This window comes from Aquarana catesbeiana, linkage group LG04 (assembly GCF_042186555.1).
Source record: "Aquarana catesbeiana isolate 2022-GZ linkage group LG04, ASM4218655v1, whole genome shotgun sequence".
In the NCBI taxonomy this organism is placed as follows: Eukaryota; Metazoa; Chordata; class Amphibia; order Anura; family Ranidae; genus Aquarana; species Aquarana catesbeiana.
In genome coordinates, this window is record NC_133327.1 from 199,954,555 (window position 1) to 199,965,816 (window position 11,262).

Here is an 11,262-nt window from a genome sequence, read left to right on the forward strand (position 1 = left end):
AAGCAACAGTATTCTTACCACCCGCAAGGATCTGTGCCCTGAAGGATCAGGTGAGTCAGATAAGGGGCACCAGACAACCCTCCATTTGGCTCTGTATGAGTCTTCTAGGGAGGATGGTATCCTCCTTCGACATCTTCAACAACTTGTTGGCTTGGAACAGAAGAGGACAAGCCCTGGATTATCCAATGTTCTTATCTCCTCAAGGCACTCTTAAGCCTAAACTGGTGGTTGCAGGATCAGAACTTGCGAAAGGGAAAATCCTTCCTCACGGTAACTTGGAGAGTACTGATTACAGATGCCAGTCTCTCAGGCTGGGGAGCGACCCTAGAGGGGCTCACAGCTCAAGGGAAATGGTCAAGGACCGAACAGATCCTGCCCATCAACGTCCTGGAATTACGGGCAGTATGACTGGCCCTACGGTCCTGGACGGCGGAGCTTCAGGACTGCCCTATCGGGGTTCAGTCTGACAATGCCACTGCAGTGGCCTATATAAACCACCAAGGCGGTACCAGGAGTCGTTCAGCTCTGAAGGAGGTGAACCACATACTAGCCTGGGCAGAGGGACATGTGCCGATTCTATCGGCAGTCCATATCCCACGAGTAGAACTGGAAGGCAGATTATCTCAGCCGCTAGCAGATCTGCCCGGGGAAATAGTCCCTACACCCAGGGGTGTTCCAGGAAATTTGCCATTCGCCCCCATCTACTGTCTCAATGTCCTATATTCCACCCCAATTTACAGTCTCTAAATTTGACGGCATGGCTATTGAAGCCAGGATGTTAAAGGACCGTGGTATCTCGGGACCAGTGGTGTCTACCCTAGTGAATGCTAGAAAAGCTGTCACTAGGAAGATTTATCATAAGGTCTGGAAGACTTATATTGCTTGGTGTGAAGCCAAAAAATGGCATCTTCGGAAATACGGGAGAATTCTCTCTTTTCTACAGTCAGCTGTGAAAATCAAATTGGCTTTGAGTACAATCAGAGGTCAAGTTTCGGCCCTTTCAGTATTCTTCCAAAGGGCTTTTGCCTCCAAATCACTGATTCGAACCTTTATGCAAGGGGCAACTCGCTTGCTTCCCCCGATTAGGTCACCTATGTGTCCTTGGAACTTGAACTTTGGTGCTGTCTGTGTTACAGAAACAACCATTTGAGCCTATCAAGGAAATTCCATTATACTTGCTGTCACGCAAGCTAGCCTTCCTGATGGCCATCACCTCGGCTAGAAGGGTGTCGGAGTTGGCGGCCTTTTCATGCAAGGAACCATACTTGATCCTTCACCACGACAGGGTCGTGTTAGGACCTGTTCATCCTTTTTGCCTAAAGTGGTGTCGGCCTTTCATTTAAATTAGGACATTATTTTGCCTTCTTTTTTCTCTCAGCCTCATTAGGCAGAAGAGAGACGGACAGTCAAGGTTTATTTGTCTAGATCTGCGGGGATTCGAGGATCAGACTCCTTTTTTGTTTTACCAAAAGGACCCAAGAAGGGGCAGGCAGCTTCCAAAGCTTCCATTGCCAATTGTGTCCTCCCTTTAGGGTGAGAGCTCATTCTACCATGGGTGTAGGAACCCCCTGGGCTTTTTGCCATGAGGTATCTGTGGTTCAGATTTGTAAGGCTGCTACCTGGTCTTCAGTGCATACGTTCACAAAAAGTTATCAAGTGGATGTTCGAGCAGCCGAGGATTCAGCTTTCGGCTGCTGTGTACTGCGGGCTGCCGTATAAGGAGTGATGGCTATTGTTTGGCAGGGTGTCTCCCTCCTTTCAAGGCTATTGCTCTGGGACGTCCCAACAGGTAATGAATATTGGCCTAACTCTGTGTCCCATGATGTATGAAAAAAAAAATAGTTTTTTGTCATGCTTACCTGTAAAATCCTTTTCTTTGAGTACATCATGGGACACAGAGGTCCCTCCCATCTTTTTGAGGATTCAGTGCTTCCTACAAAACTGAAGTACTTCCTCTATGGGAGGGGTTATATAGGGGATCACTTCCCGTCTAAAGACCTTTGGTCTACCAGTGTCCATTCACCTGCAGATGAAGTATAACCCAGCAGGTAATGAATATTAGCCTAACTCTGTGTCCCATGATGTACTCAAAGAAAAGGATTTTACAGGTAAGTATGACGAAAAAAATCCTATTTTTACTAGTTGTAGTTTGAAAACCTGTATTGTTACTGTAACAATACCTATAAAAACAAAACAACTATACCGCGCTGTCTCTTTACGTTGTTAGATAGCAGCCGGCACAGCAAAGGATCAGTTGCAACGTGAAAAAATTATAAATAAGTGCAGCGCTGATATACTGTCTTAGAATAGACCAAGACTGAATATTTGTGCAAGGTGTACACTATATGTGAACCCCTTATCTGCTGAAAAGACTTGTGACAGAATAAATGTGATTGCATACAAATTTAATGTACACAATATACAAGGGTAATTGGTGAAAACAATTCTTGATGGCACTCAATGTAATACTTAGAGTGCCATATCTCTAATCTATACACAGTCAAGTGAATACAGTAAAACGAATGAACATAATGACAATGAAACAAAAATCCAAAAGTAATTCAGAGTCCATAAATGAATGGGTAAAACATCATTGTGACTTCAAATATGGGGTTGTGCAGAAAAGTTGCCGATAGACGATCTACCACCAATAAGAAAAAGGCTTACCGGAAAGATTGAACTCAAACAGGAGTACGCCTGAGTCAATCAGACTCGTGGTGTGACACACCAGGGGATAATGGCCTCAACACACACGACCTCTGGTTAGGGGTATAAACTCCAGTGGTCCCTCACAGTGACACTCCAAAAGGATATCCCTCCAAAAGGATTGAGACGGAGAGCCAGATGAATAATCTTTCCCGTGTGATGTAGTTATAAGGAAAAAAGGAAAAGAACCACATAGTGTGAGTCCATTTAAGAAAAAAAGGGTATTTATTGTATAAAAGGAACACTCAAATTTGTTAAGATAAAAAAGCGATTGGAATAAAATATGACGCAGTGGCATCAGAAGAGCCCATCCCGACACGTTTCATCTAATAATACATAATCTGGGGTGAACTGTAAGCATACCTAAAATAGTTGAAAAAAATATACCGTATATGCATACAGTGAGGGAAAAAAGTATTTGATCCCCTGCTGATTTTGTAATGATTTTGTAATGATCAGTCTATAATTTTAATGGTAGGTTTATTTTAACAGTGAGAGACAAAAAAGTTATAAATTGATTTGCATTTTAATGAGTGAAATAAGTATATGATCCCCTATCAATCAGTGAGATCTCTGGATCCCATATATCTTCTATACAAGTAACGAGCTCAGATTAGGAGCACTCTTTAATGTGGCCTAGCCAGTCTCCAGACCTTAATCACATAGAAAATACAGTGGTTATAAAAAGTCTACACACCCCTGTTAAAATGTCAGGTTTCTGTGATGTAAAAAAATGAGACAAAGATAAATTATTTCAGAACTTTTTCCACCTTTTATTGTGACCTATAAACTGTACAACTCTGTTGAACAACATAGCACAGCATAAGTGTGCACACCCTTAAAGGGGTTTAAAGCTTTGTGTTTTTTCACCTTAATGCATCCTATGCATTAAGGTGAAAAAACACCTTGCACTCTCTGGCCCCCCCACTCTCCTCCCCCCCCCCCCCCCGAGCCCCCGTTTTACTTACCTGAGCCCCGAATCCCCATGGGCGCGATTCCGCCTTGCTTTCCCCCAGCTCTTGTGGGCTCTTCATTGGATAAATGATAGCAGCGCAGCCATTGGCTCCCACTGCTGTCAATCAAATCAATGACTCGGCGCGCCAGATGTGTTTTTGCAAAATTTAGCCGGGCACGAATGTTTTTCTTCATAAGAAAAGGCTTCCATCTTGCCACTCCACCCCATAGCCCAGACATATGAAGAATACGGGAGATTGTTGTCACATGTACCACACAGCCAGTACTTGCCAGATATTCCTGCAGCTCCTTTATTGTTGCTGTAGGCCTCTTGGCAGCCTCCCTGACCAGTTTTCTTCTTGTTTTTTCATCAATTTTGGAGGGACGTCCAGTTCTTGGTAATGTCACTGTTGTGCCATATTTTCTCCACTTGATGATTACTGTCTTCACTGTGTTGCATGGTATATTTAATGCCTTGGAAATTCTTTTCTCCTGACTCATACGGTAACTAATAAATCCAGAAATGGACATTAAATCCATCATTTCAAATAGGCAGAGGATATCGGCGAGAAAACCAACAAAATACCTTAACAGCCATATGGAAAAAATTATCAACAGTAGGTTATTGCCTCTACATCAAATATAGCCTGTTTTTCAAACAAAACTGTGGTGGGAACCTCAAATTATAAAAGAAAAATAGTTTTATGGGTCATACACATACCTATGAGAAAAAGAAATAGGGTGAGACAAATGTGACCCTAACTAGCAGGTACCAAGCCATTGTGACGTAGGGAGCATAACGTATATGTCTTAAACTGTACCAGGCACGGCTCTCTTCCCCGATATTGTAGGGGTGGCACCTATTGATCATCGCATACCGGTAGATTTATTTTATGGGTAATATAGAAAAATGGATGACACCTTAGGTGTCAGGAAGGTAGAGAAATGGTGAGATGGGATGAGAAGGGAAAAAAAGAAAAGGGGAAGAGGGAATTAAAAGTACAGAAGGGGGGGAGTAGGAGGAAAGGGGAAAGGGAGGGTAGAGAGTTTTGGCGAGGTCGTCGGCTCAAGGCCTCTGATTCTCATGAAGGAAATTGCTCAAGTGTATGTCCCATAATCGTTTGAGAACCGGAACAAATCCCAGTGTATCCAATGTGTATTGTGTTCCTCCACTCTTTCACCAAGGACTACCGTCAGGCTTTCAATCTGTTATATGTCATTCACCCTGGCAAACCACTGCAACACCAAAGGCGGACGCTGTTGCTTCCACGTGCTGGGGACACAGGCCCTTGCTGCATTAAAAAGGTGTTTCAGTAAAGATTTGTGATATCGCTTACAGGACATAGGGATCCAATTCAGGAGTACAGCTGCCAGATTGTCATGAAGGGAGATATCAGTAAGCTTGTGGATGATCTTCAGGACCTGTCTCCAAAAAGGTGCCATTATCGGACATTCCCAGAAGATGTGGATTAATGTGCCAGTCTGGGTACCGCACCTCCAGCACAAAGAGCTATGTCCTGGGAATATTGACGCTAGCACCGATGGGGTCTGGTACAAGCGTGTCGGAATCTTGAAAGTGATCTTGTGATATTTGCTGCACAGGGATAACTTGTGCGCAAATAAAAGGATACGATTCTTTTGATCTTCCGTGAACGTAACATTGAGGTCTCTCTCCCATTTCTTCAGATACGGGGGATCATGTTGAGATGTGGCTGTCAGTAGAATATTATAAGAACAGGATAGAGATATCCGTACAGGCTCATCTCCTTGGCATAGATCTTTAAACAGCGTAGGTTGTCTACGAAATCAGCCATGATCTGGGAGGGATCTAAGAAAGTAGGATAATTGTGAGATCTTCCACTTGCCCAAAATGGAGGAATTAAGGGTGGGGTATAAGCTTGAGGGGTTAATCCACTCAGAGGACCCAAGAAAGGAAGAGGCTCTAACCAATCTCCTGTCAGGCTGAAGCCAGAAAGCCCTGTCAGAGATACCCGGTGTAAAGCCCGGGTCTCCGATAATAGGCGTTAACGGAGAGGGAAAATTGGCCGTCTCTGCTATCCTAAAGTATCTGTGGAGCTCGTGTAAGGTGGGTTTGATTAATGGGTGTGAAGAAGAAAAACGGGAGTAACTGATCCCACTCCAGGGTACGCCTGCCAGGGGGGTCGGCACTATTTCCTGCTCCAAGGATACACATAATTTATGAGTTAGGTGTCTGCACCAGTCTACTACTCTATTCATGTGGACCGCTGTGCAATTTAGAGCTAGGTCGGGGAGTCCAACCCCTCCTCTGAGCTTTGGTCGCTGTAAAAGGGTTCTCCTGAGCCGCAAAGGTTTGCCCTGCCAGACGTAATTAATAAAAGTCGTTCGGCGCTTACGAAAAAAACTCTGCTGAATCCTAATTGGTAATGCTTGTAAGAGGTAAAGCAGCCTCGGCAATGTTCATCTTTAAAACATTGCATCTGCCAAACCTAGAAATCACCATGTTCTTCCATCTGTCTAAGTCTGTAGAAAAAATGTTCAGAAGGGGCTGGAAGTTGAGTTGGTAAATGAGGAGAAGGTTGGAGGGGATCTTGGTGCCTAGATATTGGATAGCTTGAGGAGCCCATCAGAAGGGGAAGTTGCCACTAAGGCGATCGAGAGAGCTAGGAGTAAATGTTGAGCGCTTCTGACTTTTGCAATTTCATTTTTAAATCTGAGAAGGTGCTATAATCGCGTATTGCTGATAAGAGGACCCTTAGAAAGATATGCGGTTCTGATGTGTAAAACAGTAGGTCGTCTGCATAGGCAGCAAATTTATGGTGGTATGTGCTGGTTTCGAGTCCTCTAATGTCAGGGTTGTGCCTAATGTGTTGCAGCAGGGGTTTCAAAGAAAGTATGAAGAGGAACGGGGAAAACGGGGAACCTTTTCTCGTGCCATTGCTTATCGTGAAGGGGTTGGAAGCTACTCCATTTATCTTGACCTTTGCTGTAGGGGTTGAGTAGATGGAAGAGATCCAAGACAGGATGGTTGTCAGCATCCCAATATGTCGCAAGGTAGCCAAAAGGAAAGTCCAATTCACCCTGTGAAATTCTTTTTCGGCATCTGTAGATAACGGGATGAAAGGGGAATTAAGATGTTTGGCCCTTGCTATGACATCAGTAGTCCTGATTGTATTGCCCCATGCTTCTCTGTTGCGGATAAACCCGTCCTGATCCAAGGGGATTATACGCTGGAGGATTAACCCCAGTCTCTCCGCCAGGATTTTTGTGAACAGCTTAAGGTCACAATTAAGCAGGGAGATGGGCCTATAGCTGGTGCAGAGGAGTGGGTCTTTCCTAGGCTTGGGGATTACAGTGATGCTTGCTTATAGGTCTGTTGGCATGTTGTGGTTGTCTAGAATTGCATTAAAGGCGGTAATAAAATGGGTTGCTAGTTGTGTTTAGGAGGTTTTGTAATAAGAATTTGAAAAAACGTCAGGGCCAGGTGCTTTCCCCTTGGGGACCCTGCCAGGACAGGCGCTCGTGATTTCATCCTTGGATATAGGTTACAAGAGCAACTCTACATCCTCCGCACTAAGAGAGGACAGGTTAGCGGCTCCAAGGTAGGCATCTATTGCCTCCAAACTATCTGGGGGTTTGTCCATAGGAGTGTTGGAGTGCACATTGTAAATTGCCTCATAGAAAGCACGGAAGGACTCTGCTATCTTTAGGGACTTATGGATTTTGGTGCCCGCAGGAGTGACTAATGCTGGAATTTATGACAAGTTATGTTGGGTTCGAGTGGCGTTCGCTAATGATCTACTGCATTTGTCTCTATATTCATATAGGGTTCGGTGTGCCTTCAATAGCATGTTTTTGCCTTGAAATAAGGAGTGTTCCCTAACTTGTTCTCGTAGTTTGGTTACTTCCACCTCTAGGTCTTTGTCTGAGTGAGTTTTATGTCGCCTTTCGCAGTCATGGAGTTTGGAGAGCAATCCGGACAGTGTTTTTGCTCTCTCAACCTTGGGTCTTGTGTCCATGTTTAATAAACATTCCTCTAATATAGCACTTATGTGCTACCCATATAGAAAGAGTGTTGGAGACCAAGTCTTTGATACTTTCGAAAAAGAGGTCTTAACTTTCGCAGAATGTCTGCTTTAATCTCCGGTTCCTGTAAGAGGGATTCATTTAATCACCAAGTGGCTGATCTAGGAGTCTGGTATTGTGAGACAGTATCGAGTGTGATTGGAGCGTGGTCCGATATGGCCAATTTGAGCACAAGAGACGATCGGAATCGTTGCATGGGAGACCAGGATCAGATCTATACTAGAGCACGAACCGTGCACTGGGGAGAAAAAGGTATAGTCTCTCTCCTGCGGGTGTAGGATACGCCAAATGTCAACCAGCTGATAGGAATGAAGCAGTTCTCTAACCCGAGTTCGGGTTCTCTGGGATAGGGCAGAGGAGCCTGTTGAAGAATCTTTGCGGGGATCCATGGTGAGGTTAAGGTCTCCCCCTAAAAATAGAGTGCCCTCAGCAAAAAAAGCCAAGGCGGATAGACATGTCTCAAGCACTGGGAGCTGCTCCACATTTGGTTAGCCAGGGTGAACGTCTGCAACTGGAGTTTACCCTTTACAAAGAGGTATCTACCCTCCTGATTAGAATGGAGGTCTTAGAGCTGCCAGGGTACAGTTTTGGCCAGTAGGATACGTGCCTTTTGATTTAACTGAGGGCGATACACTATGGCAGTGATGGCGAACCTTGGTACCCCAGATGTTTTGGAACTACATTCCCCATGATGCTCATCTACACTACAGAGTGCATGAGATATCATGGAAAATGTTGTTCCAAAACATCTGGGGTGCCAAGGTTCGCCATGTTATGCTTTTGGGAAATGTTTACTGTATAGTTTCAGAATCCTATCGGCTCAAATGTGTTTCTTGTAAGAATACAACTTGAGGTCTCTGCTGCCATAGTTCAGCAAGACAACTGGATCTCTTTTCAGGAGCATTGAGGCCCTTCACCTTCCAGGACACGAGTTTCAAAGTCATTTTTAGGGAAGCAGAGTCCGGCCGTCATCCTCTGCCAAAACTTGGAACAATGGGTATTGTGAGTCGGGGGGGAGGAGAGGTTAGGAGAAAGGAAGAGAAGGGGGCGAAGGGGAACAGTCAAAGAGGGTAAAGAGAATATAGGAAGTAAGAGGTAAGGAAAGAGGTGTGGACAAAATGGGCAAAAACTAAGTCTCCAGAAGGAGGGCTACTGCCAAAAAAGGCAGCTAAGGTCTAGTAGGGGGTGAGGTAGGGTACTTCAGAGGTTGAGTCCCTGGGCCGCGGGAACTTCCCAGACAGCCCTGTGCCAAAAGTGGCTCAAAAAGTAGCAGTTCTAATAAGAAAAAAAAAAAAAATTACTTCTCACGCATTTGTCTTGTTCTGTTTTTAAAGGTTCCACTGAATGATATGTTTGGATATGCAAATGAACTCCGGTCGTGTACAGAGGTTTGTTTATAACTTGTTTTGTTTTGTCTACACTGAATTGGGATATTGTAATTTTTATGTATTATGAAAATTTGACCTAACCTCAGAAAGCAATCATTTTTTTTGTTATAGGGAACATACAGTTGTGCCTAAGCATTACCCTGAAAGATGTACCTTTTTTAATTCCTACTGAAAAATAGCAGTGCACTTCCTGGTATGTAGGGATGCCGATGCATTTGTGCACCTACAGCCTTATAGCTGTGTATCTACAGTGTGAGATCTAAGACATTGCTGCCCCTGGGTTAATTTTAGGCTATTTGGAGTGAGATTTGATGATGTTACTACTGTGCTTTTCACTGTTCTCCTTACTGGAAGCTCTGATATGAGAAAGCAGAACAAGGCATTGTAAATCAGTAATGGGGAATAAATCGGCTACAGGGTGAGCACAGACAATACTAACAAATTTATATTAACAAATAATACATGTGCCATTGTACAATAGTGTAGATGTAAGAAGTCAATGCATTCATCTTAATGGGTATTTTACACAATAAATCCCATTATGTAGTAATTGCCAACAATTTGGGAAGATTATACACAACTCTCTACCATTTACTTGCTTCCAGCCAAGTGATGTGAAAGAATTTGTAATTGACCAGAACAGTCCGGTGCAGTGTGATCTAGATCTCTAATAGAAATGTAGAAAGCTGTTAGGTGTTCCAGTATTTGATTGTCAAATTCCTTTCTGATCTATTGCCCTGTGTGCCAACAGTTAAAGTGGTTGTTAAGCCACACTAACCTGTATACATCATCAGCACTGCCTCCTGTTGTTGAGTTGAATTTGGGATATGAATTTAAACCGGGTCAGCGCGTCCTGTTCTGTTTTATAGCCTCTAAGCATTTAATAGATTTTTCTAACTTTTAGTTATAACAGATCAGCTAAAGACAATGCCTTTTTATGCTGTGTTGTGCTCATGCATTTGTTTCGTTGTTTAGGGGAAGGGTGAATACACTATGGAGTACCAGAAGTACCAGCCTTGCTTAGCCAGTGTGCAAGAAGAAATCATCAGCAAATATCTTGAGGCAACGGGCCAGCTTCCAGCGAAGAAAGGAAAGTACAAGAGTTGATCTTGCTTCTAATTCCTAATTAGAGACTTAAGCCCAGCTCTGCTTTTTTTTTTTTTTTCTGAGATTTTCCACCAATGGTTACCTTTCTATTAAGTCACCTTTACATTCCAGCCATGCATGGAGTGTGGTCACAGCAGATATTAAAGGTTCGTGGCTGGTTTTTGTGAAACCCCTTAAATCTGTGATGTATAATCCACAAAGCTCCAACTGAATTTGGATATGGTGAAAACTTAGTGTTCATCTTATGAAGCAATCACATGTTCCTACAGGCTGTACGGGTGAAAAGTCTTCATCTGCTCTCTCAAGACTACCCAAGTGATGGTGAATTCAGACAAAATTGTAGACTGCTCTTTTCTTGGGGAAGGAAACCATACTCTTCCAGTATCCTGGAAATTCAACAGCTACGTGACTGTCTAGCATTTCACTTCCGACTTTTTCTCTTCAAGAATCATTACAGCGATTCACCACAGTGAAATAAAGTTTGTTAATGCTAACACTTCTGCAGAATTTTGTCTTTTCATCAGTCATTTTTGTTTCTAAAACTTGTTGCTGAGTTTATCTATGATCACCAAGGTTGTATGTGGCTTTATAGATGTTATCTAATTTATTTGAGAGGTAAGCCTCTTTGAAATATATCTGCCTCTTGACAAGTAAACCTGGTCACAACAGTTACATTCCGATTGTACAGGCTCCTGACATACAACACATTTATGGATCACTATACTGGAATGAGATTTATTGTTTTATTTTATAGCCATCTAAGCATATTATATATTTTTACATAACGTAAAATCTAGCAAATGTTCCCTAAATAGGCTGTTGTACTGCATAATGTTGGTTATCCTAAAGGCATTTGCATACAAATCGTATAATCAGCTTTTTGCGAATTATAGTCACCAATGCAAGCCAGATACAGTGCCTTGCAAAAGTATTCACCCCCTTGACCAATAATAAAAAATATGCGGCGCTTACTCATACAAGGTGAATACATATGTAAAACAACCATACCAAGAGGCAATAAAGCCAGATCTCCAGGTATCGA

The 11,262-nt window shown here is 43.1% G+C and overlaps 1 protein-coding gene across 1 annotated transcript in view; it reads left to right on the top strand.

Moving 5' to 3' along the window:
* GFM1 (G elongation factor mitochondrial 1) overlaps positions 1 to 10,714 on the top strand; it is a 78,467-nt gene extending 67,753 nt beyond the window's left edge. Inside the window, exons 17-18 of the mRNA XM_073626098.1 lie at positions 9,060 to 9,113; positions 10,089 to 10,714. Coding sequence (XP_073482199.1) covers positions 9,060 to 9,113; positions 10,089 to 10,220 — 186 coding nt within the window. The 3' untranslated portion in view covers positions 10,221 to 10,714. The remainder of the gene's footprint in view (positions 1 to 9,059; positions 9,114 to 10,088) is intronic.
* Positions 10,715 to 11,262: the final 548 nt, after the last annotated feature.